The following is a 25,039-nucleotide window of genomic DNA, read 5'->3' as shown; positions in this document are numbered from 1 at the left end:
CCGCCCCCTGCGGCGGAGCGGGGGGGCGAGGCGTTAGGACCCGGCGGCGGCGGCTGGGCGGTGCGGGGCCGGGGCCGGGGCCGGGGCCGGAGCCGGAGCGGTGCGGGGGCGGCCGGAGCGGTGCGGGGGCAGCCGCCTCTCCCCTCCTTCCTCCCGCAGCCGCCCCTGCCCGTCGAGGCAGCGCTCCCAGGCTCCCCCGGGGCGCTCGGCATGAGGAGGATCAGGGCCAATGCCATCGCCATCCTGACCGTCGCCTGGATCCTGGGCACTTTCTACTACTTATGGCAGGACAACAAGCCCCGCTCGGCGGCCGCCGGCAGCGGCGGCGGTAGCGGCAGCGCCCGGGGCGGGCAGAGGGCGGGCGGCAGGCTGGAGCCGCGCCGGGAGGAGAGGACCATCCCCCTCATCGTGAGTGAGCCGCGGCCGCCCGCATCCCGCCTGCGGCGGCGGGGAGGGATGCTCCGGGGGCCGCCGCCGCGGCGGCGGGGGTGAGCGGGGCGGAGGGGAGCCGGGGGGGGGGGCTTCGCTTTGCCTCTGGGCTGCTTTGTGTTTATTTTAGCCTGCGTGCTTGTCACCATGGCAGCCGGTGCCGCCGGGGAGCGGGGTGGGCAAAGCCCCGGGGAATAGAGTAATGCCGCGGGTAAAGTACTGGCGAGTTGTCTCCGCCCGGGCTCTGCTCCTCCGGCGGAGAGCGGCTGCCCTTGGCTGAGGAAAAGTGGGGGGGGAAACAGCCGGAAGGTTTTTGGTTCGCGTTCAAGAGGCGCGTATACCCACATCCATACGCACACACACATATACATATATATATGATCACAGTTTTTCCCATCAGGACCGGCCACGGCCCCTCGCAAGCCCCCCCCCTCTGGCCGGCTGGCTGCTGGGCATCGGGCCGGGGCACTGTGCAGCTGGTACCAGCCCCTGCCTCGGCTCCCTCCGCTTTGCTGCCAAAAAGGGGGACCTGGGCTCAGCTCCCGAGTTTTAAGCCAGAGACGGCAGTCTGCACGTCAGGCTCGGGCTAGGGTTTGGGCAGGGTGGGAGATGCGGGAGCCCTCGGGGCGCCTTGCTAGCCCGAGGGGTGGTCGTGGTGCTCCGATGTGCTGCTTCGAACTTGCTTTTAAAGCCCCACGCCCTGCCCTTCCTGGGCATCTGCGGGCTTGATAGCATGACAAATTCACGCTCCTGACTTAAGGATGGTGAGGACCTTTCTGCTCTGTCCGTGGAGGAGGTTTGTCCTCCTTCAGCCCGTATAATAGCATCAATAAAGCTCTCCCAACTCTAAGCAATAGCTTCATAAAAAATAAACCAGCCCCTGGAGCAAAAGTGGCCCAGCAATAGCATTCCCAGGAGTGATCCAGCTGAAGCAGTTCAGGAACTGCACTGTGTGTCACTCTTTGGCTGCAAATCCATTTATCAGCCGGTTACGCACACATGCAAGCGAACAAAAGCAGCAGTCTGGTCGGAGTCAGAGCAGGGGCCGGCTGCCGGGTCTCTCCGCTTCCCTCCTCGACTGGCACTGGGATTTTTGGCCTGTGTCTCTCTTTTCTCCACCTGTAAAGTGGGGGTGGCAGGTGTGTGTGTGGGTGTTTGGGAAGCCTTGTGAATGTTTGGAAAATGCTGTGAGAGCAGCCCCAGCCCTCGGGCAGCAGCATGGAAACCCTTCAGCTGAGACTCTGGGCCATCGCTTGCAGCTGCTGAAAAGTCAAAACAGGCTCTCGGGCAGAGCGAGGACGTTACCTGCTGCTCATTAGGGCTGGGGGCTGCCAGCAGTTCAGGCTGCTCTGCTGCGAGACCCTCCACGGAGCAGGACTGTGGCAATGAATACGGTGCCTCCCAGGCGAGGAGCTGTGGGCCAGTGCTGCTATTGCTGTAACCCTTCGGGGCGTGCTGGGAAGCGCTCTCAGGCTGGCCAGGGCCGACTTGAACAAACAGAGGATTTGGAGCGCTGCTGCCTTAGCAGCGAGAGAAGCTGCCCCTGAGCCCCTGATTTCTTGTGTGTGCTTGAACATGCTGCTCTGGCAGTTTTATTTCTCCATTCCCCCGCTTATCCCTTCCATTTTTTTATTGCCTTTACTTTACTCCCTCTCAGAGGGCTTGTGAGGTTACATGAATCCATATCGTCTGCCAAGCACCTTAAAATCCTCGGGAGGAGGATGCTGTGGCAGTGCTGCACATTGTTATATTGCTGCTGTTTGGGGGGAGGCGGTATGTGCTCATGGCTAACCACAACGCCTGTCATTACAAGCTATAGCGCCGTGCAACAGCCGCTCCAAATCTGGTCCTGCTCGCAGAACAATGTAAAGCATCCCAGCTCTGCTCCACACCTGAAATCCCTTAGTGGGGAAAAATAATCATCTTTTGCCTTTCCTATCCCTCTGTAACTGGGGTCCCACGATGGGCCAGCCCCCCCCCCCCCCCCCAAGTAAGTCTTGGTCCCCTTGGCAGGCAGTGGCTGGGATGGAGGAGGACCCTGTCCTGATGCACCTGACAGTGAGGTGTGGTGGAAACCACATCCTGCCGCGATCCATTTGCATAGAGAAGGGAAACAGGGGAGTTTGTGGTGTCTGGGCTTCCCCTCGTGCGTGCAGAGCGGTTTCCCAAGGGTTCGGTGGGCTGCCGTGAGAGGCAAGCTGGTAGAATGCAATATGTGTGCTGCTGTAACCATGCAGCGGCGTGCCTGTCGGAGAGCCTAACGGGCTTTGCTGCGATGGGAGGCGAATAACGAGCTGTCCCGGCCATGGCCTCTGCCTGCGCTGCTGGGGTGGACGCCGGGAAGCGACTGCAGGCGAACACAGGGCAGGAAGGCCAGCGAGGGCCTGGGGACAGCACCCCCCCGCAGCGGGTGGCATTTATCCGGGGGTCTGAGGAGTTGGTCTCGTGGGCTGAGTTGACCACGTGAGCCTGCGGGGCTGGTTACGCAGGGGCTATAGCTGTGCAAAGCAGTCCTCAGCATGCAGCCTTACCCCGGTTCGTGGGTGCACGGTGTGTGGGCTGCGGCACTGCCCACCACCCTCTCCCAGCCAGCATGGAAAATGTGTCATTTCAGCCACTCCGCTGGAGAAATGATGACTCTAGAGCAGTGGCTGTCCTTTTGCAGTGCAGAGCCCTCAACCCTGAGTTCATTCCCTGCAAAGTTAAATTACTTGACTTAATAAATAACGGCAGTCTTGTGTAAGCGGAGGCGTGCCTATACTCTGCATGCTTCTCGTGTCCCTTGGCCTTCTGCAGAGCCACTGAGACAAGCTGCCTGTTTTGATCCAGCTTTTGGTTTCCTCTGCTCTGCATGAGTGATGGTGTTGGAGTCCAGGTTTGGGCTCATCTGCAAATAAGGGTGACTCATGTGACTTACGGGTCTCTGGAAAACATTTTTTCAATTTTCTAAAATTGGCTGCTTTTCTGGCTGGGAAAAAGAAAAAATCTTGTCTTTTGGGTGAGCAAGTCCAAGAGTTCTGCTCTTGCGTCTATGTGGTGACATTTCAAATCCTGGGCAAATGGAGGTGAACTGCGTGGGTTTGAAAAACTGAAGTGCTTTCTGAGCTTGTGGTTTTCTTCTTTATTCTCTCCCAATGCGAAGAATAAAAATCACCTCAGGTAAAAACTGTAGTCGATTGCAAGTCTCTGCTTGAAACTGGTTTGTTATTTGTTGATCTCATGCTTATTAGCACAACGTTAAACTTAAAATTTGGATGTCTGACTCCTGGAGTCAGCAAGGGAAATCTTTGAATATTAAAGTTGGGGGAGGGGGGAGGGCTATCAGATATCAGTGTCCCGGAAATAGCTTGTGCATTAATAGTGAAAAATCAGAAATCTGTAAAGGGCAGGGCTGACTCGGTGGCGCGCCGAGCCCCTGCACACTTCCCCTTCCACCCGCCATGGAGGGCAGAAACACGAATAAGTACCACAGTCCTAGGAATGCATTATTAATCTGGAGCATGGCATAGTTTTGCATCAGTTAGGAGAAGCCCTGGGGCCTCTGGCAGTTGGTTTGTGTGTTGGGTGTTTTTGGAGGATGGACTTCTTCCCTGGACTCTCTTCTGTCCCTCCCAGGGAGTTGCTTCCTGCTCCTTGGAAATTTCCCGGAGGCAGAAGCTGTGCCATGTGCCTTTTGGAGGGGCTTTGGCATCATTTCCACGCTACGTACGGGCAGTTAATCATTCACCACGTGCTGCTTGTCTGCTTTAGCACGGTGCTGATGGGCAGAGCCCAGGACTCTGTCCTGCCGGCTCTAAAGACTGCGGAGTGGGAAGCTCGCCCAGCGTACCTGTGTGCCACTGAAGAGAGCAAGGCCATCGCTGTCACGTGGGCAAAGCTTGGTAGTCGGGGGGGGGGGGGTGGCTGATAGGTAGCTCTGAAAGAAGAATTTTGCTGTTGACTGACTGTGCGTGCTGAGGATGGGGAGTCCCAGTCCCAGACAGGGAAACTGGGGGTTTCCCAGTCAAAAGCCGGATGTGAGGCTGCCCTTGGGCTTCTCCAGCTTGCTGACTTCCCGGGGGTGGTAGGAAAGCAGCAACGCACCTGAAAGGTGGAGACAGAAGAGTATCGTTAGTTAAATGCTCTGGGTCGTGTTAGGCCAGCGCGCAATTGCTCTTTGGAGCAGGTACGTTGTCTCCTATCTTTGGGAACTGAGGTGAATCCTAAATAAAAAAAAAAATAAAACAACAAGAGGGGGAAGAGCACTAATTCCTTGCATTGTCATATTGTCAGGCTCATGAGGTACAGGTTTGATTCCATGTTCTGCTGTGCCATGGAGAGAGAAGGCCTAATATTTAATGAGATGCCACAGCTCATTTCAGCAGCCTCTTGCAGCAGTGGAAAGCGGTGATTTCGTTACCATTTGACTCTTACCAGGTTGCTCGCTCTCGAGTCTCCTGCCTTTTGGGGCAAAGCTTAGGAATATGGCTACATAGGTTTCTTTCTGCTCTTACGCTGGGCGGCCGTGTGTCAGTTTGCACATGCGTGAACACAGCACAGGAGGCTGGGTGTCTCCCCGAGGCTGAATGGTCTCCCCAAGGCTGTAAGCCAGACCACCTCAGCTGCAGGCAGCAGGAACCCGAGCCTGGGGAGGCGCGGTGAGCAAGCCGGTGAAGTCGCCACGTTCAACAGCTTATGAAATGCTCTTATTTTCTTAAAACATCTTCTTCCCTTCAAGTTAAAGGAAAAGCAAAGGGGACTTGGGCTCTCCATCATGCCAGCCTGCAGAGTGGCTCCGCTCCCTGTGGCTCTGCAAACATCTGGGGCGCTGGAAACGAGATGGAAAAGCAGCTGCGGGTCGGAAAAGCAGCTGCAGGTTGGAAAAGCAGCTGCAGGTCATACAGTGCTGATGCTTTTACAGGGGGAAGGTGCCGCCTCCAAGTGCTGGGTTTGTCCATGCTGCTCAGCCTGGCCCATTCCCCTGCTAAAATCCAGCACCCATCTGGCTCTGCCCTGCACCTATATGGCCTCTGCTCTTCCCAGTTAATTTTAGGGAGGGGGGGGACGGTCCTTAGCGCTTGGGGTTTTGGGGCAGCCTGATCCTGCTGTGGCCAGACCCCTGCAACACTGATTTTTTTGGATCTCTGTGGGATTCTGATAAATGCCAGATGAGACGCCTGTGCCAGCTCCCTGGGAAAGGATGACTTGGTAACTATTTCTCCGGGGGTATTACTGCAGGAGGAAGATTCAGTGACAGTTCGACAGCTTAATATTTTATTTACGGTGTTTGTGTTTTAAAAATGTGGGAATGAATGCCGTTTTCCTACATGGCAGAAAACGATTTGATATTTAATTTGTCCCAGTGGCCCATGTGGCACATTAAAAAATAAATTTAGAGAAATGGTTCATAATAATAATATTAATAAAATCCAGTTGGCAGCGCTGGCCTTAATTGTTAATCAAAGAGATGAGGTAGCTGCAATGAGGTAGCTGGGGCTTGGGGAGCGCGTGGTCCGGGCAGCCTGGGATGGTATGTAGAGGTGTGGAGGGGTGAAATGCAGACCTCCTGAAGATGATTTTTTACCAGATCCTTTCAATTAAATAAGTGGGTGAAGCAGCTGCAAGTTTTAGCGAGCTCAAGTGTTCTTTCAGTATGCAGCTGTTTCCCCAGTTAGATTTGTCTTTGCATATACAAAAATGCCCTAAGATTTAAAACCTAAAAATTTACCAGTGTTTGGTGGAAACAGAAGCCTTTGAGAGACATCTCAGGCCACTCTTTGCCATGGTGAAACTCGGCCCAGGCGCTTGATCCCAAGGGCAGGCAGGTCAGGAGTCACCTGAAAAGCACAGAAGGTTTCAGCGGCAGCAGATTGGGACTGCCCGTGTTGGAGCGCTGAAAAATGACTTAATTATTCCTGTTAGAAAAACATGCAGCATAGCACAAAAGCAATGAAACAAACAGAGGCGAATGTGCCGGGGATGAAGCACGCGGGTCAGCAGGGGACCCTGGCTTGCCTGTGCCGTGCATCGCCTCCCTTCTGCAGGGAAAGCCCTGGCACAGAGCGTGGCTGGGCAGGATCTCTTGCTCTTCGTTGGCTCTCCCCAGGGTGCCAGCTGGTTGTTCCTGTCCCACGGCATCTCGGTGACAGTCCCAGGACTTCATTCTTTCTTTCTGGTTTCGGTGGTGAAGACTGCTCCTCGTGCTCCTCCAGCCCCATCTGCCAGCTCCGGTAGTAGGGCTGTAGGCTCTTTGGGGATCATCGTGTTGGTTGTCGCTGCTGTTCTGCATGTACAGCGCCTAGTTCAGAGCCCATGATCCACAACACATCCCGTACTATCACATTAAGGTAAAGACATAACTAAAGCGAGACCCATGGACTGGGAGTCAAGCTGGCTTACTGACTGAGCTGCAAACTCCTCCTGCTTACAGGCTTCCATGCCTCAGTTTCCTCAAAGTCTAAAATGGAGATTTTTATCTGCTTCACAGCGCTTTTGGGAAGCTTAGCTTGCAAGTTTTGTCAAGGGCTGGAGATGAGATAACCTTAGCAAAACATTTGTTTGAGTTCAGCCTTTGTACACATTTGAACCAGGAACGGGATTAGCAGAAATGCAGCAGGTCAGGGACGATCTGCTGCAAGAGGAAGACATTAAAGGCGCCGCCCGGTGAGCCCTGTGAGCTGAACAACAGGGTTTATGAGGAAAGGCTGTGTCCTACCTGCCACCGTCTTTCACTGTATTTTTATTAGCACATATTCCTGCAACTAATAAAAGTGATAAAGGACAGGAGTTGGACTGTCCTCATCAGATTTCCAGGTTCAAATTGTGCTTGTGGCTGTGGAGACAGTGAGATACATAGGAGCACATTAAAAATAAAAGCAAAAAAAAGCAGTCTCTTGGGCCCCATCTTTGCAGAGAACTTAGCCATGTTGTGATACGGCTGTGAGTGTATGGGTAATTTCTCAGTGTTGGTCGAGCCTGAGTTTTTGACAGGCAGCTGCGTGCTCTCTTTGGAGCCGCTTCAGGGGCATCGTTCCTGCAGAGACCTGCCCCAGCTCCTTCTGCGGTGGCAGTGGGGTCCAGCAGCACTGTTGGCGGGCCAGCTCTGTGCTACCCCGGGGCGTGAAGGAGGCTGCTGCCTGGGCCTGCCCCTGGGCAGGGAAGCTGTTTTAGCCAGTCTGATGATGCTTGGTTGGTTGTCCTGCCATGATGGAGCTGCAGGGTTGACTTTGCAGTCCAGGCTTCAAGGCTGCCACGGTCAGGCAGGGTTAACGCTCCAACTTCTGACTCTGTTATAGCACAGGCACTGATGACACTTGGCTAAAGCTGCAGAAAATGATCTACTTTAACGTTGTCTTTTTGTTCTCCCACTTTCCAAATGTTTCATCTTTTAAGCTGAAATGTGGTCCTTAGGAGGAGGCTTTGTTTTAAAGTAGCAGAGAGAGAAAAAGCAACTGTGTTGAAACCTGCATCAGCCATTTTGTGGGCCCAGGGGGAAAAGAATAGGAAAATTTTTCTTGACTTTTTTTTTGTGGACAGGCTGAATCCTGAAGCAGCTGGGTCTTGGCTGGAAAAGTGCTCTTACCCAATGAAGGTGTCTTCAGAGGTTCTCTGAAAAAGCCTTCCTGCAGGACAAAATTGGAAAACACTGATGCGTTCCATCTGCTCACATGCTGAGTGCCCCAAATGAAGTATTTGGTGCCAGAGAGTATCATGCTCAGTAACGCCATGCTGTACATTTGTGCCTTTTGGTATCAAGTATGCAGTAAAAAGCCTAATAAATGAGGAAGAGCACATAAGAGCTGCAAAAAGCAGCTGCTTGGGTAACTGCTGAGTTAGTCTCCGAGTGTGGGAACAGGGATACCGTAGCCGTGCAAATGGGAGCCATCATATCCACTCAATGAAGTTAAAAAAATTCTGTGCCCCCTATGTAGTTTTCCAAAGTACTTTTAAATTGTAAAAATTAATAGTGAAGTATTGGAGTTAGGAAATGTGAATGTTGCAAGTGCTCACTGCAGACTCCTGTTGCTCAGTGATGTGATCATGTTGTAATTCCCAAGTGCTATACTATGTATGTGGTGTTGGTTTGTTTGTTTTTTTTTACTTTCTTTGTACCTTTCTGGGAGACATTTTGGATCTAGCTGCATGGTAGGAGTTACCAGCTACACCAGGCTCCTGATGGAGTAGGCTGTGTGTGTTTCCTAACCTTCTGGGATGTCTCAGTTTGGTTGAAGTGCCTGTTTTACACCTAAAGGTAGGGCACAGCCTCCCAAAGTGATCTCTGGGCAAGTTGATGGGGCAGTGACAAACAGGTAGGGCGTAACCCTGTCCCCGGCATAGGGACGCTGAGTTCCCACATCCCTGCTTGTGCTACACTTGCTTCTGTGATGCTCTTGGTTTTGTTTTTGGAACAGCAGAGCCGGCTCCCCTGGCAGTACCAGATGCACACTGGGGTGAGCACAGTCATGTTTCTCCCCTTGCTCGGAGTGCAGTGTGGTGTTTATGCTGAGCTTGGGTTGGCAGCAGAAGGATGGATGCTCTGCAATGAGGTAACACTGTCAAAAAATCTGTTGGAGCAAATCTGAGCAAACTTGTGTCTGTTTGTATCCTTTCCGTGTTTGGGTGGTCTAAGTCTGGTTGTGCCGTGCCCTGGGTTGCCCCGTTGCTGTGCCGTGCCCACTAGCTGAGCAGCCCTGTCGGGCATTTCCAGTCTGTGCTGGGAAAATGGGACCACACTGGTTGGGCACTCCCAAAGAACTTTTGGGAAGGGCTGGGAAATCAGTGTTCCTTCAGAACTAGCTGTGGTCATCACAAGAGGGTCTGTTGGGTCAGGCAGTGACGAGATGTGGTCAAGTGAGGTCTGGCTTTGGAGAGGTTGCCCAAGTACCTATCAAAAGCTCCCTTTGGCCAAGTGTGAAAGGGTTTTAAGTCAGCGGATGGACTGCTGGCTTGGGTCAGGCTCTTGAACAGACACAAATCTCATGCTACGTGTTGGGCGAGCCAGGAAGAGGTGGTTTACAGTGAAAGTAAACAACGCTGTCCTTACAGCACAGGATACAGGTTGAGTCACATTGGGTAGTAGGGAAAATCTGCTGATCTGCTTGCATCACTCAGCTTATGGCATTATTAAAAATAATTTTTATTTGTTAATTATTTATTCATTAATTTTCTTAGGCCCAAAGCCTCACCTTCAGGGAAGATGTGCTGGAGTTGAAGGGAAGCATGGTGGAGTGATATAAATGATTGTGCTTGGCAGGCTAGTATGAAAAATAGGTTGTTTGGTATATTCTCCTTTCTGCTGCTGTTCAGCCATTAATTGTGCAGCTCAGCACTGTGTGCTTGGTACCACTCTGACCTTTGCTGCCCCTTGTACCTGTGAATCAAAGGGGCTACCTAGGTGCTCCTGCCACCCTCATGGTTTTGGACAGGTTAGTCCCTGGCAGTAGAGTCCTCTCGCCCACTGCCGGCTTCCTTGGGGCAGTGGGTCTCGCCAGCTCCCGCTTGCACTTACTCACTGAGGAATTGGCAGGGACAGTCTACTGCGGGGACCTTGTTAGAGGCGTACGATGTGTGCAAAGCTGAGCCCTTTAAATCTTGGTGCCCTAGTTAATGGAGATTTAGTCCTCCCAACCTGTCACAGCCCATCTCATTTTTCCTCCTCTTTCTTTTTAGTTAGAGGATTATAATTGTCGCATTGAGCTTAAAGGGGATTGGAATGCTCTGTATCTTTCTTCTGCCTTTCCCCAATATCTCCTAAGAGGCATCATAAAGAAGGGGCAGGAATGGATGAACAGTTATTAGCATCACTGCAAATGCTGAAGAAGGGATGAGAAAATTCTCCCTAACCTTTCATGCCTGCCTTCTTGCAGGGTCTGCACGGGGTGCTCTGTGACCTTCTGAGCTGTGGCAGCTCTCTGACACACTGGCATTAGTCTGTGTCCCCAGATCGCCTGGTATGCAGGAGCAGGGACTCCTGGAAGTCAGCTGGGCAGGAGCAGCAGCTGCCGGAGGGGAGTGCTGATGGGAACTGGGTGTATGAAGGGATCCCCTTCTTATTCTTCTGTGCCTCCTGTACCTTAGGAGCCCTGTAAGGTGTTATTCTAGTTCCCTGACTCATGAGTGTGCAAAAGGAACTTGTTGCTGCCCATGGGTTACATGTTCAGAAAACGCAGTATGCAGATTCACTCGGTTTCTTCAGCTGGGCTTCAGCAGAATCCAAAGCTGTAACATCTAAAGTTTAAATGAAATATCTTGACTTTTTGGGGGGGTGGGTGAGTGGTGCTCTTCACCATGGTAGAATCCTTCAAAGTGTTAGAAAGCAGAAATGCATGGTGACCATTTGAACTCCCTAGATTATATAGCAATGAATCTAAGAAATTAGGAAATAATGCAGTGCACAGCATTTATTAAATATCCAGGAATTTGCTAAACTGAGTCTTGTGACAGATTTATTAAGACTAAGTAAATTTTGAGGATCCACATTACATTATCAATTTTCTTGTCTAACTTTCTGTTAGTGCTTTTATAATTCCACTAGAAATACACCTCCCTTTGCTGTATTTAACTTGCTGGCCCTGTGTGAAGCTTTAATTGTGGTCCACGCCATCCTCTGTGGAAAGGACAGCCATGAAGCATGTTGCCAGAAGGTTATTTTGAATCATTAAAGGCAATTTATATCTTTCCAGTCTTGAGTAGGTGAGCTGAATCTGAATGGAAAATATCTCTATCATCTAGATCAGAATTTGCTTTAAGTTATGAATTTAATATTTTTCTGCCCAAGGTAAATTCCCATGTCATTGTCATTGTCCCATATCATTGTTCCATATCTGATGTGGGTAAATTTAGATGCATTTTGGTCATTGCCTCCCAGTTGGTGGCCCTTTGAGAGTCAGATGCTGCTTAGCCTGGGATGGGCTCAGCACCTCTGCAACGTAGGGTTCAGATCTGCACTGGGTCGCAATCGGGGTGGCTCCAGCCATTACCTGGGTCTGCTTAGCAAGAGCTGGATGAGTATTGGCAGTGTGCTTAGGGTTCAGGTGCAAAAGGAGAGACATGGAGAGGAGCTGTGCACTGTGAAAACTCAGCTGGCTCCGGCATCTGCCAGCCTTTCCCCTGCCCTGGCTGTAACTCTGTACGCCAGTGGAGTGCATAGCCTGGCTCACAGCTGGATGCGTATCTCTGGAGCAGACTCTTTCTGTAGATGAGGGACTTGTTTGGGGGCTCTTCTATGATGGGAGAGTGAGACAGGGTGACTTGTTGAATAATAAACTGTTAGGGGCTGCCACAAGCCTGCCTGGAGTTACCAGTTGCCTTGCCATCCTTTTCTGAGCGATTTGCACATTGAAGTTACGCAGCCTGAGATCTCCTGTATGTCTTGCTCCTAGCCCGGACCTCATGTACAGTCTGTGCTGCTGGGTCCCTTCTGAGAGTCTGCAGATCCCTCCTCACAGGGGTGTGTGGCTATCCAGACCGGGGGCTCCTCTGCCCCTGGTGAAATGCAAGGTGAAATGTGAACCGAAAAGACAGCCTCTGTCCCGGGGAGTTTATAACGTCCATAGATGAGTAAGGTAAAAGGCTGGGGAGAGAAAACGTTCTTCCCCCCATTTCCCTGATGTAGAGCTGAGATTAAGCCTCAATCTCTGCTGAAACAAAGAAATGAAAAAAGAAAGAAAAGGTATGTTCGTTATTCAGATCTGTAACCTCTGGTTATTAACTCTGATTAAAATACCAGTGAAGGCAAGACAGCTTGGATATTAACTGTGTACCAACATGAATTCAAAGAACTCTGTACTGGATTCAAGCTACTACCCAGAGACAATTAAAACTCGGTTTTTCCTGTGGTAGCTCCTGTTGTAACTGGCTGTACCTCATTCTTGTTAGGGTTTCACTTGCCTTGGTAATTTGGATCACCTCCCCACCCTCTGTAATTTCTATGTGATCAGTGATGGGTTGGCCACTTAAGAACCGCTTTGGCACTTCACATAACCTGAGGGGGCTGCAATAGCTCGGGGGGAATAAATTTGGCTCGTATCTGGGGAGGTTGGGAACTTTCCACCTCCTCAATTATCCTGAGTGCCAACTCAGGTTTTGGTGTGCATTTTTTTCTGCATGTTCATTTTGGGGACGAAGCAGCATTTCAGGATAAGCCAGCGGGAGTGGGGAGACAGGTTAGAAAAAGCTTACAAATGATTCCTCTATGGGCAAATGTTAATCATTAAACCCGTTACCGCTTAAGAGCATGACTTCTTGTCATGATAAGCTGCCCCTGCAGGCTGAACAGGAATAAATCTCAGGGCGTTTGCTGAGCTCTGGGAGCTGGACTTCAGCCTCTCCCACCTCAGCCCTAGCACTGCATGCTGTTTAAACACTCCTCAGTGGGCTGTGGTGGCAACCTGCATGGCAGTGGGGCTCCTTGGGGCTGCTTCTCCAGTCATTCGTTGAGTTAAATTCTCAACTTAATCAGGGTAAAGTGAGGTTCCCCATGTTATGTTGTTTTTAATGCGGAGTGACATCCGTAACCAGAGTCTGGATTCTAGTTCTGTGCTCAGACCAGTAGCCTGTGTGATTTGCTCTTCTTGCGGGGACAAATGCACTGTAGGCAGTTTAATCATTCTCTCTGCAGAAAAAAGAGTGTCTGCATCTGGCAGGATGCTCCTTGCATTTGTAGTATGTATTTGTTTTTTGTTGTGCTACCGAGTTCTTAAAGCAGATAGATAACAGCAATGTGAGTGCCTGCATGCTGAAACACTTATATTCCTGTCCAGTGGCATGTGGCACAAGTTGTAATGGGCGACACCATCTGACTGGGCATATGGCCTTTTTGCCACAAGTTATTAATAGTCAAATGCAAACACAAGTAGCAGCATCTACTTTTGTAGGAGCTGAATTTTACAAGGATAGATTCAACTAGTTGTATTCATTTCCCCCCAAAATAGGAGTTTGAATGTAGGACATCCTCTGCTGCGGATGTTGAGAAGGGGTAGGCTACTAGTTCAGAGTCTAGCAGTCTAGAAAACATCAGTTGGATGGTGAAAAGTTACAAATGGATGACTAGGCCTTTACCCTCATCGTTTTGGTGAGTGATACTGGGTAATATTTATTGCTAATAATTCTGTAATGCAGGCAGGGGAAACCTAGCAGTCTAAGGCGTGAGGGCCCTGGGATATAGCCTGTACCTGAGCTGGATAACCCACTCTGCGAGGCACACTGGAGACCATCTCTCCTGATCGGAGAGGTGAGGAGCAATGTTCCTGGGGCAGCAGCGATATGCCACCTCAAGAAGGCTCCTAACAGCTGCAAACAACTCTTGAGTCCCTAGGGAAGTCTGTCCTGTTTGACATATGCTTGCTATTGCTTCCTGAACGTCTCCATATGGCACTATGGGATTGGGACAGAATTGGCTCTTGAGAGCAGCTCTGCACTGTAAGCAGAAACAGGCTCTCTGGAGTTACTTGAGGGGAAAAAAAATGGCCAAAATAGACTGAAGACCCTGATGATCTAAAGGAAATACCTTTGCTCCTGAGAAGGGTGCGTGGAAAATCTCCACCTGTTTGGCAGGGTCGCTCAGGCTCCCTGTAGGCTATGCTTCCAGAAGAACTACTTGCAATTCTCCTGCCAGTTCAGTACCTCCAGCATTACCAAAGCATGTGTGAAAAATAACTGCATGGGAATGTCTTCAGTGTCATTTAGAGGGCAGCTCAGCTATCTGTCCACCAAATCTGGCAAGGACAAAGGTATTTATACTGTGCTTTTGTTAAGTGTTGGCCTAAAAGAACTTGTTGCTGTGCATTTCTTAAAAACCTGTTAATTTAAAAAAAAATCTCTCTTAGCTTTCAATTAAATTGATTTGGTGCATTTCTGACAGTGTGAAGGTGAACAGCAATATGCTCCTTGGTTTGCTGAACTAGCTTACATGAACTTGGAGGAGCTTCCTTTTTGCTCTCTGCGGGTGAGAAAGATGTATGAAGAAGCCTGGGGTGCAAGAACTTCTGTCTTTAGTATGTGCTCCTACTGTAGTGTGGGTGTGGGAGTATTCAAATATATTTAAAACATTTGAGTGTTTCTGAAATGTAGAATCTTAACGTTGTCTTTCTTACCTTGTCACTTCAGCTGTTTAAGTTTATTAGGAAGAAAGAGGGGTTTTTTCTATTTCCTCTTTACACATATGGTGGTGTTTGCGTCAGTCACAGAAAGTGGAGATGTTGAAATAACTGTATCATCCAGGCAGCCTCCCTGCAGATGCTGATTGCCTCTTGTAGTAATGGCCCACACTATCTCTTGGAGCCTCTTGCTTGTTTGGGGAGGTACAGAAACCATCCGATAGCTCTTCCTTCCCTCCATCCCGTTAAGTAGGTTGACAATATAATATGCTGGATGCACAATGCTGTGGTTTTAGTCCGTATTGAGCCAGATTGAATGCTCAAGGTCCGAAACCAGAAGAAAAGATTATCTAAGGATGCTGGGATTATAGAGCAGGATTCAATGTCACTGGGCTGGAGTTGGCTGCTCCTTGATGTAGAAGGAGCTTGGCCACATGACTTCCTTTGAAGATGTGCGATTTGGGAGGAGAGGACTGCTGTTAGAGAGGCCTGCCTGCTCCTCCAGAGCTAATTTAAGAGCCTGCCTCCCATTCAGGCAAGGGAAATGCTATCAGTGGAATTTTTCCTAGTACATTAAGTGACCTGGCTGTATGTCATGGCCTAATGGTGTTACTGCAGAGAGCAGCAGAGAGAGGATGATTTTCCTTGAACATTTTCTTTGCTGTGTGGGAAAGGGGCTGCCCCCATCTGGTTCAGCTGCTAGGCAGCCAGATTTCTCTCTGCTGGTCAATAGACAGAAACTGCTGTTTTATGCGCCAGAAACTGGGGTACTGGCTGCTATAGTTTTTAGTGTCAGATTAGTTAGGACTTAGATATTGCACCAAGCCAAGGATCTATCTACTGAAGAGGTACAGGCTGAAGTGAATCAGTATTTCTACGCTAAACAGATTTGTAGCAGCATCTGTTCTGTCCAATGATTTTTACAGGGGAGACAGCCCAGAGACAGTAAGATTGAGACACTTCAATTGGTACTTTTGGTAATAAACATTTTTTGCATTGACACATCTGGTGCACTTGATTCTTCAGAAATGTGTTAAGTGCTTAAGCATCTTCTTTTACAGATCAAGAGTCTGAGGGAGGCTCAGAAGGGTTCAAGTCTTGATTTATACTGATTGCTCAGGCTCCGTTGACTTTCTCTTTGAATATCTTTCCCACTGGGCATTTGACTGACATCCCTTTCCCTAGAGCTTCAGTGCGTGTGCAAATAGTCATGGCTATTTTGCAGGGACGGGAGGTGGATCAAGGAAAAGCAAGGTGAACATACCCCGCTGATGCACAGTGCCAGCACGCTTGGCCCCCAGGGATGATGCTTCTCTTCTTGGGGTGTCTTTGGGATGAAGCATCAAGAGTGCTCAGGTGTCTGCAAGTGTGACATCTTGCAGTGCTGCAAGGTGAAGGCCCTTGTAATGAGTGGCTCGAATGAGGCAAACGGTAACAAGTTATTCCAGGGATGGTTCATTGGCTCCTGCCTAGCAGAAGGAAAAGTGTCACTGTGATTTGTGCTTACCTAGCTATGCAGTGGAATTTTATCCTTGAACTAGGTTCCTGGTTAAGATAAAATCCCTCGGGTGAGACGCATGCCATTTGCACAGAGTTCTTAATTAGAAAAATTCATCATAAGCACAGGTATTTTTCTCTTATTAATATGGCAGGGGATAGAGATTAATTACATCAGCAGAAATGTGTCTGTTGTTGTTTACTATTTCTATGAAATGTGGCAGTCCTTGGTGTCTGCAGACAGAGATGAGGTTCCATATGATACTGCTGTGCTGCCACTATTATGCTTTTAATTATTTAATGAATTACTGACTTTTGAGTTGAGGTAGCTCCACAAGGCTTGCTATCTGCTGATGAGGGGATGCTTAAAACTTGCATATTCAAAAATTTCTAGATCTGCAGTGATAAAGGGGGAAAATCATGGCATGTTTACATTTTTAATAGCAGTCCTCTCCTAAAATATCTGTGTTCTCCTCTCCCATAGTGCCAGTAGCAAAGGAAGGGATAGAGTGCAAGGAGATAATTTACTATGATAATTTCAAAATTAGTAGCTTAGTTTGGGGCACAAGTAGATCCTGCACCCTGCTTCTTTCCCCTCTGTCCTCCCACCCCCTCCAGTTCAGCTGGCCAAGGGATGCCATTTTGAAAGCATCTGAAGAAGAGAAAGTCCATTGGCTGTGCAGAGCTCAAGACCTGGAGATTAAATTCCTTATTGGGTTCTTCTATGTGAAACCTAGCTTCCAGCACCAAGGATTAATTGCTTACATTCAGGTTTTGAAGGGTCTGTGTCTCACAGAGAATAATGGAAGAACAGCTTAGGGGCTCCAAAGCACGTAAGCATCATTTGAAATGCTTGCCAGTGGGGTGCAGCAGGGCTCCCCTCTGAAGCTAGTGGGAACAATTAGACCGCTGTTTTTGGTGGGGTGTTTTGGCCAACCCGTTCCTCCCCAGATGGATATCACAGTGTAAACAGATTGCTAAGAAGAACTGTTACCTTCCCCTGCCTAAAAAGGAAGTGAACGTATGGAAGCAGTCTCATGGAGACAAATGTTGAGTCCTCTTTTAACTTGGCAAAGACTTTGCTCTTACCCCAGGAGCCTTGAGGAGCAACACCAGTGTGGCAGGCAGAGGCAGAAAGGGAAGCCCACATAGATGACTCACAGGAAGAACGACAAAGTGTGTTTTGAGGAGATTGGTGTTGTAGCAGGTGGGCACGCACCTATAGTGTACTGGGCCAAATCCCACTGGCTCTCACAGTAGGTGAAAGTTGTGATTTTCAGCTGCTTCTGTCCTCTAAGCACAAAAGCAAGGAGATCCATGGTGTTACTAGAGAGGAGACGAGTGTTTGTCCAGGTGTTTAATTAAGACCTGCTCTTTAGTGAGTGATCTATTGCAGGTGCTCTCTGCACACTTCTTGCACTTTTCTTTTGGGATTGAAGTGTTAAGAAATTTTTCTCATCCCCTTGTCTTCCGTACTCTCATGTCATGAGTTAGGGATGAAAGTGCCTCCTCTGCCAAATAAGATCTGATGGAAGATCTTGCCTGGAAGATTTATTTATTTAGGTATGAGTTTTTTTCAAGTTTAAGTGGACATTAAGTTGGAATTTTAAGAAATATCTCAAAGTGAAGGAGAACAAGCATTTCTGCCTGTCCTTGTTCTCAAGTGTGCCTGTCGCTCTCGGAAGAGGAACAGACTGTTGTGGAGTTTTTAAGATGCTTGAAGAGTCACTGACCTGTGGGCTGTGATGCCTTCTCTGTCCAGACCCCCACCCAAAATAGTTTCTGTGCATTTTTTTAAACGTCTAGCTTGCAGTTTGGGGGCCCAGACATGAATGATTTTAAGATCTGTCACATGTCTGAGGACAAGAGTTACAGACCCTTGGAACAGATAAGAATTTAGTTAAAAGAGGTAGGAGTTTACTGACAATCCATAGCTTATTAGACTCCTCCATGTAAAATCTCGTGTACAGCACTGAGGATTAATTGATTAAACTCTACTCTAGAAAATGTTATTCTTCAAGATGTGAGCAATGTAAAATTGCCTTACTGGCTAAAAAAAAAGCATAAAAATAGGAGTTTAAAGTGGCTGTTGCCAGGCAGAGAATACTGTTATCTGTTTTTAATTATAGGACAATATTTTCCTTAAAAAAAAAAAAAAAAAAGTCAATCCAAGTCTTTTGTATCCTTATGGTGAATGGAAGCAGTTAATTAAAATAAACACTTTGGGTTTGAGATTTGCAAGGTCTTTCAGGTGAAGGACTTAGGTAGACCAGGAATTAGGTGTTTTATGAAGCTCTTTCCTGCTTTGCAGTTCTCCTTTTAAGCTGAGATGGAAAGGAGGCGTTAATCACTTCTCAAGGGCTCTGCAAGACATTGCTGTGGTCTTGTGAACATCATTGATCGTGTCCTCCAAAAGATCTTGCTGGGGCAATGCAGATCGAAGAAGGGATGGACAGCTGTGGTAGCTTGCTGAAAGAAGCAAGAATATTTGATTTAAGAGTCTGCAGGTGCTTATTACTGTTCCTCTTGCTCTGTTAAGGCGCTAATCTTATATATTTTGCTCTTCAGGTTACCATGAACTGTGCCATTCCTCCAGATTTTGCTAGCTGCCAGTAGGGACAGTGCTTGGGAGGTCAAGAAATACGGAGGAACTCATCTTACCAAGGCATCCCTCCATCTGTCTGCAAACGATGCTTGTATTTCCTTGTCCCTGGGTACTGCCCCCCTTTTGGACTGTGAAAGAGGCAGAGGCTGAGCCAGTACAGCCCCACACCAGCAGGAGATGGGCACTCTGCTAGGTCATGAGAGGCCTGGGGGCAGAGGGGTCATCTTCCAATAACTGGACTGAGAAGACACTGAGGGATGCGAGGTGTATTTGGAAAGAGTGTGGGGGGGAAACAGGAGGAATGAAAGCCAAGCTGGTCTCCACCAGATGCTGGCTGTGGTCCCTGAGGAAAAGCATTTTTGCTCTGTTGCCACTGATGTTGGTACTCAAGGTTAAAGCACTTGGGCAGAGGTGAAGACACCATCCTGGGAATGTTTTGCTTCAGATGGGTTGACTGCAAAGGGAATTCTTGTTGTTAGAGTGGTATTAACAGGGGGCTATGAGAGGGATGACAACTCTTGTCGCTTGCCTGCTATCATGGATGTGTGCAGTGAAGGGTGACTTTAAGTCATTATCAAGTAAAAGAAGTTGAGGGAGTTCCTTTCCCTCTTGGTTTAAAACTTGTTGCTTCACACAGGCTAACACGGTGCTCTGGGAAGAGATCGAAGGGGTGAATGTTTGTGGGAAAACAGAGGATGGGGTTGGGTTCTCTATATATGCTTTTCCCACTCACTGCGTCCCTCCAAGTTTATCAGTTATTTGGGAATTGGTTCTGGCATATTGCTCTTTATGTTATAATAGAAGGAGTCTGTTAAAGGCGTATCTGATGGATGCTGGAGTACTTGTATGAGCTGTCATCTGTTAAGATCTTATCAGGTTAAAGATGGTTGTTTGCTCGGGTGGTTGCTGCACCCCCAGCTCCAGTTCAGCACCGAGTGGAGGCACTGGGAGGAAAGGTGCCATCTGTACTCGCAGCCTTGCTAGAAATATCCTTGCAGTTTGAGCCACTGGCCTAAATGCTGGCTCTGTAACCCGGAGAGTGAATACTAACCTGGAGATAGAAAAGTCTCACAGCCTCAGACTCAGTGCATCTAAGTGACATGGAATGGGGAGAGCTTGCAGGGGGCCAGGCAGAATGGATAAAGAAAGTTAATTTCGAGGGGAAATATATTGCAACGTGGCAAGATAGGACCAACTTTGTTTCCATGTGCTTTTTTCTCTGCACTCTAGACTGCAGAGAACAGCATCTATTGAAACATCCCTGTAGACTTTCCTCACTTGCAGATGAGGAAAGAAAGGGACAATAATTTTTTAGGAAACCTGAAGTGTGGCTATGTGCACAGTTTCTGAACTGAGTTGTCTGGGAGATACGTAAGTGTTATTTGCATGGGTGTATATTGACATCCTTGAGGTTCACGTGGCAGCCCAGCTATGAGTGCATACTGTAATGATATTTTAATTGTGGTAACTTCTGGAGACTTTTTTCAGTACAGAGGATTTTTGTCATCTCTGTACTTATTTTCCTGGTTTTTTTTTAAAGTAGTAATTCAGATATACTGCTCTGTACCTACTTTTCTGTACCTACTGCTCCAAGTGGTACAAATGAAATAGTGACAAGCCATTTGACCTCCTGAGCAAAACCGTTGGAGGTCAGAGGGATGCCTCCCTGTATCTACCACGGGAACTGACATGTATACCTAATGAGAGACCAAACCTGATCAGTGTGGCTGGTGCACTTCTGTCCCCACCAAGCAGAGGTCCACCTTGGACACCTTTAGTTTAAAAGCCTCAGAGCCTTCCTGCAGAAAGGGCTGGTGGCAGGTGGCTCGAGAACCCAGCTGCATTCCTTCCTCGGGTTTCTCTTGTCTGGGGCATCCCTAAGCAGGACTTGGGGCATCTGAGTGCTGGGGACAAGCCAGGTTACAGTCCCCTGCTGTGTGAGGGTGGGCTTGCCCAAGACTGGATGACTCACGTATACATTGTCTGAAGTCACCAAGGCAGCAGTGACTTGAAGCAGGTAGAGCCCTCTTTAGTTGGAGGTGATGTCTGAGCCTTGCAGCAGAGGCTCCACCAGCACAAACTAGTGAAGCACTTTCAACTCCATTGACTAAAACTGCAATAAATGAGCATTTGCTCATGATGGCTAAGTGAAGTTGTAGATCTCAACCCGTGAGATTTTGTTAGATGTTTCAGTGTTCCCAAGTTAATGAGTCTCCTTGAGATAGGTATCTCTTCTCTCTTGACACCTATCATCACATCTCAGACCTGGCACAATAGGATTTGAACTGTGTGACACTGTTTAATGCAGAGATATAAATTGCTACCGCACTACCTTCACCATGGTGCATGGTCTGTGTCAATTGTCTCTCTCCAAGGCAGCCATTTTTGAAGCAGTCCATCACCTGCTACAATTATGCTTTTAGTGAGGAATATGCAAAGAGAAACATGATTTCTTCCCTAATCTATGATTAAAGATCAGTGGACTTTACCTTTCTGCTTTCCTGTAACAAAATTATTCATTCTGTTGTTCCACATGACTGACAGATATATATCAACCACAGGCCTTTAGCATCACAGTACGAACCTCTAGTGCCTGCATTTAAGGACTGATTATTAATTTTCAAGAACAATACCAGGCAGTTATCCTCCGCAAACTGGCATACAGAAATAGGTAGTGTGCAGTCCTAGCAAGTCAGAAGGGTAGGTTTGCAAAAATTTCTCCATTTTATGATGGATGTACCTTACAAAGATTTGATGCTGTGAGACAGTTTTCTATTGTTTAACTTAACTGCTAGTTTCTAATGAAGAATGTGCTGCTAAGCTCTTCTGCTCTGCCTGCTTGGGGCATTGGTTGCTAAAGGGTCAGCTTTCCTGAATTACCCAAAGGTCCCAAGTGATTTGCTCTTTTTTTTTTTTAAAAAAAAAAAAAAGGCTTCTGGCAAAAGAATACCTTTCTGCTTCTGGAAGGATTCTCCCTTGGGTATCTTTGACTCTGAACATGAGCACAGTTAATTATATTGGGGGGGGGGGGGGGGGGGGCGGTAAATGTCTGGCAATCAACTTGTTTCATCTTTTCCAGATTCCTTGGAGTAGCCCGTGAATGACGTGCTAAAAACCAAGCTGTTGATCAATGTATGTCGATATGGCAGTTCTGGAAAACACCCTTATGACAGTTGTATTAAGGCTCCTGTAGGTCACTACCAGACCCTGGAAGTAGACTCCAGCATTGAAGCAAAAGTTGGCTTTACATTCTTTGTGCTGGTCTTGTAAGCTGCTTTTGGCTGAGCTGGAGAGCTGAAAGTGGTTTCTCATAGCAAGCTGATGATTGTTCTGAGAAAAGTTAATCACAAGAGCTCCCTGAGGAGGTAAGGAGGCACAGTAGTGTGGTACTCATCAGCGTGGGTAGGTAGCAACACCATGCTGGGTGCAGGCATCAGAAATGGCTTTGGTGAATGAAGTGGGCAGAGCCCTGCCATTGCACTGGGGTGTGAGGCAGGAGCTGAGCATCTCCTCTCAGCACCCTGCTCCCAGGTAGCAGGCCCTGCCACGTCTGCAGCACGCTACAAGTATTAATTTCCTTCTCGCATAACCGGGAGCTGGCTCTGTTTGCACTGGATAAGAACCTAGCTTGAAAAAAACCAAAAGCAACAAAACAAACTAAAAATTACTATGGTATTGCTATGGTAACAAACATCTAGAAATGCAGACAGATTTCTCTATCAATTGCAGGCTTGGGCTTTATAGCCTGTGTCCTGGTGGTTGCATATGCAATCAGAGACAGAAATGATGCTGTAAAGGGAAAACAGCAGCAGGTTTATGATACCTTGGGATCTTTCCAAATATGAGACCTACTGCTCCCTCTGAGGCAGGCTAGGAGCAGTTGCAGGCTGTTGGTACGTGTCTGTCACTGCCTGTTCACTACCCACCCAGGCAATGAGAGATGAGGGGCCAAATGCACTTCACAGCACTGTTATGGCTGAGCAGAAATGGCTGATTATGGGATTGGAGTTGGAATATACTGCATTTTGCCTTAAAATCAGTGAAGAAGAAGGGGAGGGTACCAGCAGCATAGAGCTTTGAGTTTCTGGCTGAGATGGAGCAGGTTCTTCTGAAACACCCCTAAAGCATGGGTTGTCTTGCTAACTCAGATAGCCATCTTCCCCTCCACAAGCATCTCCCGAAAAATATGGCAGGACTGGGCAATAGGGCAGGAGAAAAAGGGAAGAAACTTCCACCAAGGCAATTATGGAGGTGTAGGGGACCCCACTATAATCATGGAGGCTGATGTTAGGAGAGAAGATGACCTCTCCTGAGAAGGCCAGGCTTTGAAGAGGAGAAAAGACCTTAAAATGCTGCTTCCTAAAAGAGGTCTTGTTTCTCTGCCCCCTTTCAGGATGACCCTGAAAATATTCTGGCATGTGAAAAGGAAGCCGCCTCTTGTAATGCAAGGATTTCTCTGGCTCGCTGCTGCTCCAGCTCCCCTCAGGACCAAGTCGCAGATGATTCTTCCTGACTACTATTTCTGGCTTTAAATTAGTTGAAGCTATTGAGTGTGAGATATCACTGGGGACTTGATCTGGACGCTTTTAGCGTGCCACTTGTTTCCATTCTACTTTGCACGGGATTGCAGGGAAGCAAGGGAAGAACTCCAGGAAGCTCAGTCTCCTACATGAGGGCACATGTTGGCATGTAATGTGCAGTCCTGCCAATTAATGCTGGTAGTGGACATGCATGGTAAAACTGGCTTTGTGCTGGCATTTGTAATTCAGGATTGCCCTCTGTGCTGAGTGCTTGACTCTGCAACCTTAAATATGCCTTTTAATATTGGTTTGGGGTGGAGGGGGCAAGGGAGAGAGATGGATGAAGTAATAATATATATTGACAGTGAAGTGCCCTTCAACTAAGGTAGGTAAAGTCCTGAAGGATGTGCTCCTGTAAAAGTTTGGTACATCTCTCATCACTGGTTTCAGAGAGCCAGAGCAACTCATGTTGCTTAAACATCTGTTAATTATGGAGGAGATTGAAAAATGCTGTCCTGGCAATTGGCTGGATCCTGAGCAGTGGACATTACTCAATGGGCTTGAGAGCTGCTGTGCATGCTCTGGCTCACACCCCACGGCTGCAGAGGTCTCAGTGGGAGCTGCCTTTGTGCTAATCAAAAATAAGATTTGAACCGTTAAATGCATTTTATTCAGTAGGAGGTGCTGCTCTGCTAAAGAGTTTTGTTCTTTATTGGCGCTGGGTGTGTTGCTGGTCAGACCACCTTCAGCAGTGGCAGGGATAGACTGCTGCTGTACAGGGCGTGCAGGTGAATACACTGCCTGGGTGCTGTCGCTCCAGAGTCCTGCCACGTTCAGACTCATTATATAGAATACCTTTTACATTCAACCAGCTACAGTAAGAAATGCTTATTCCAGACTGTGTAATGCAGAGTTACAAGTTAATTCCTCTTTCTCATTCACCTCTTGTCATGTAAGGGTAGGCCTCCCGCATCTTCTTCCCTCTCTAACAGTTCTTCCAAGTTTTTTGGTAGTTGGTTTTCTGGGTTGTTTTTTTTTAAGTTTATTTTGTGATATCTTTGGTGCTGTCTGTCCCCACACTTGCAACCACAGCTCTGCTTTTTGTTTTATGAATTTTTTTAAACCTACGTTGAACAAACCTGTCAGCATATTTCCTTTGTTCATGTTTGTTCATCTTCATGTTCCCTTCTGGAGCCAGAAATGCTAAAACCCAACAAGACCGAGACAGAAATGTGAAGAATGTCTCAACATCTTTTTCTATTTGGGAGAAAATGAATTGCGTTACAGACTCCATGTCTCTAACAAGCTGTGTTGTATTTAACCTTTACCTCGCCACTACAACCTCCAGCTAGAAATTTATACATTATTTGTCTTCTGGGTAATGAAGGCTATTGAACAACATGTTTGTTAGAATGGTTTCCAAACACAAGCCATTTTCCAGGGCAAATAAAAATTTGGAAGAAGGGGAAGTTCAGTGTGTTAAACAGTTTGATTTTTCCAATAGATCATAATAAAATCATGAGCATGAATGACTGAAAGGTAGTGGAAAACTGGGGCCTCAATGAGTACTCTGTGTGTGTTTGTATCTCTCTGTTTATATTCTTGTTGTGGCTGAAATCCTGGCCTGCTGACGTCACTGGGAATTTTGCCACTGGATTTCACTAGTAATTTACAGCACACTTAGATTTTTCCATTGTGTTCTTCTGAACACAGACAACACCTCTGTGCTTCATGCTGCTCTCTGCGGGGAGGAGCAAGCAGACCTCACCGAGCAGAGCTCATCCCTGTGGTTTTCATGGAGCTGTGACAGGACTGAACGTATCTAGGTTTTATTTTTCATTCATGTTTAGGAAGGCTGCTGAAGGCCCAGGCAAGATTCTTTGACCATCACAGCACTGGTGGCTTTTTGGAGC

General features: G+C 48.0%; 1 protein-coding gene across 1 annotated transcript in view; it reads left to right on the top strand.

Annotated features, from left to right (window-relative positions):
* Window positions 1-210: 210 nt before the first annotated feature.
* The window catches only part of GALNT16 (polypeptide N-acetylgalactosaminyltransferase 16), a 73,391-nt gene continuing 48,562 nt past the window's right edge, over window positions 211-25,039 (top strand). Inside the window, exons 1-3 of the mRNA XM_075712241.1 lie at window positions 211-412; window positions 4,592-4,598; window positions 21,289-21,297. Of these exons, the coding sequence (XP_075568356.1) occupies window positions 211-412; window positions 4,592-4,598; window positions 21,289-21,297 (218 nt within the window). The remainder of the gene's footprint in view (window positions 413-4,591; window positions 4,599-21,288; window positions 21,298-25,039) is intronic.

The sequence above is a fragment of the Pelecanus crispus genome, chromosome 6 (assembly GCF_030463565.1).
Source record: "Pelecanus crispus isolate bPelCri1 chromosome 6, bPelCri1.pri, whole genome shotgun sequence".
Lineage (NCBI taxonomy): Eukaryota > Metazoa > Chordata > Aves > Pelecaniformes > Pelecanidae > Pelecanus > Pelecanus crispus.
This window is presented reverse-complemented; position numbering and strand designations above follow the sequence as displayed.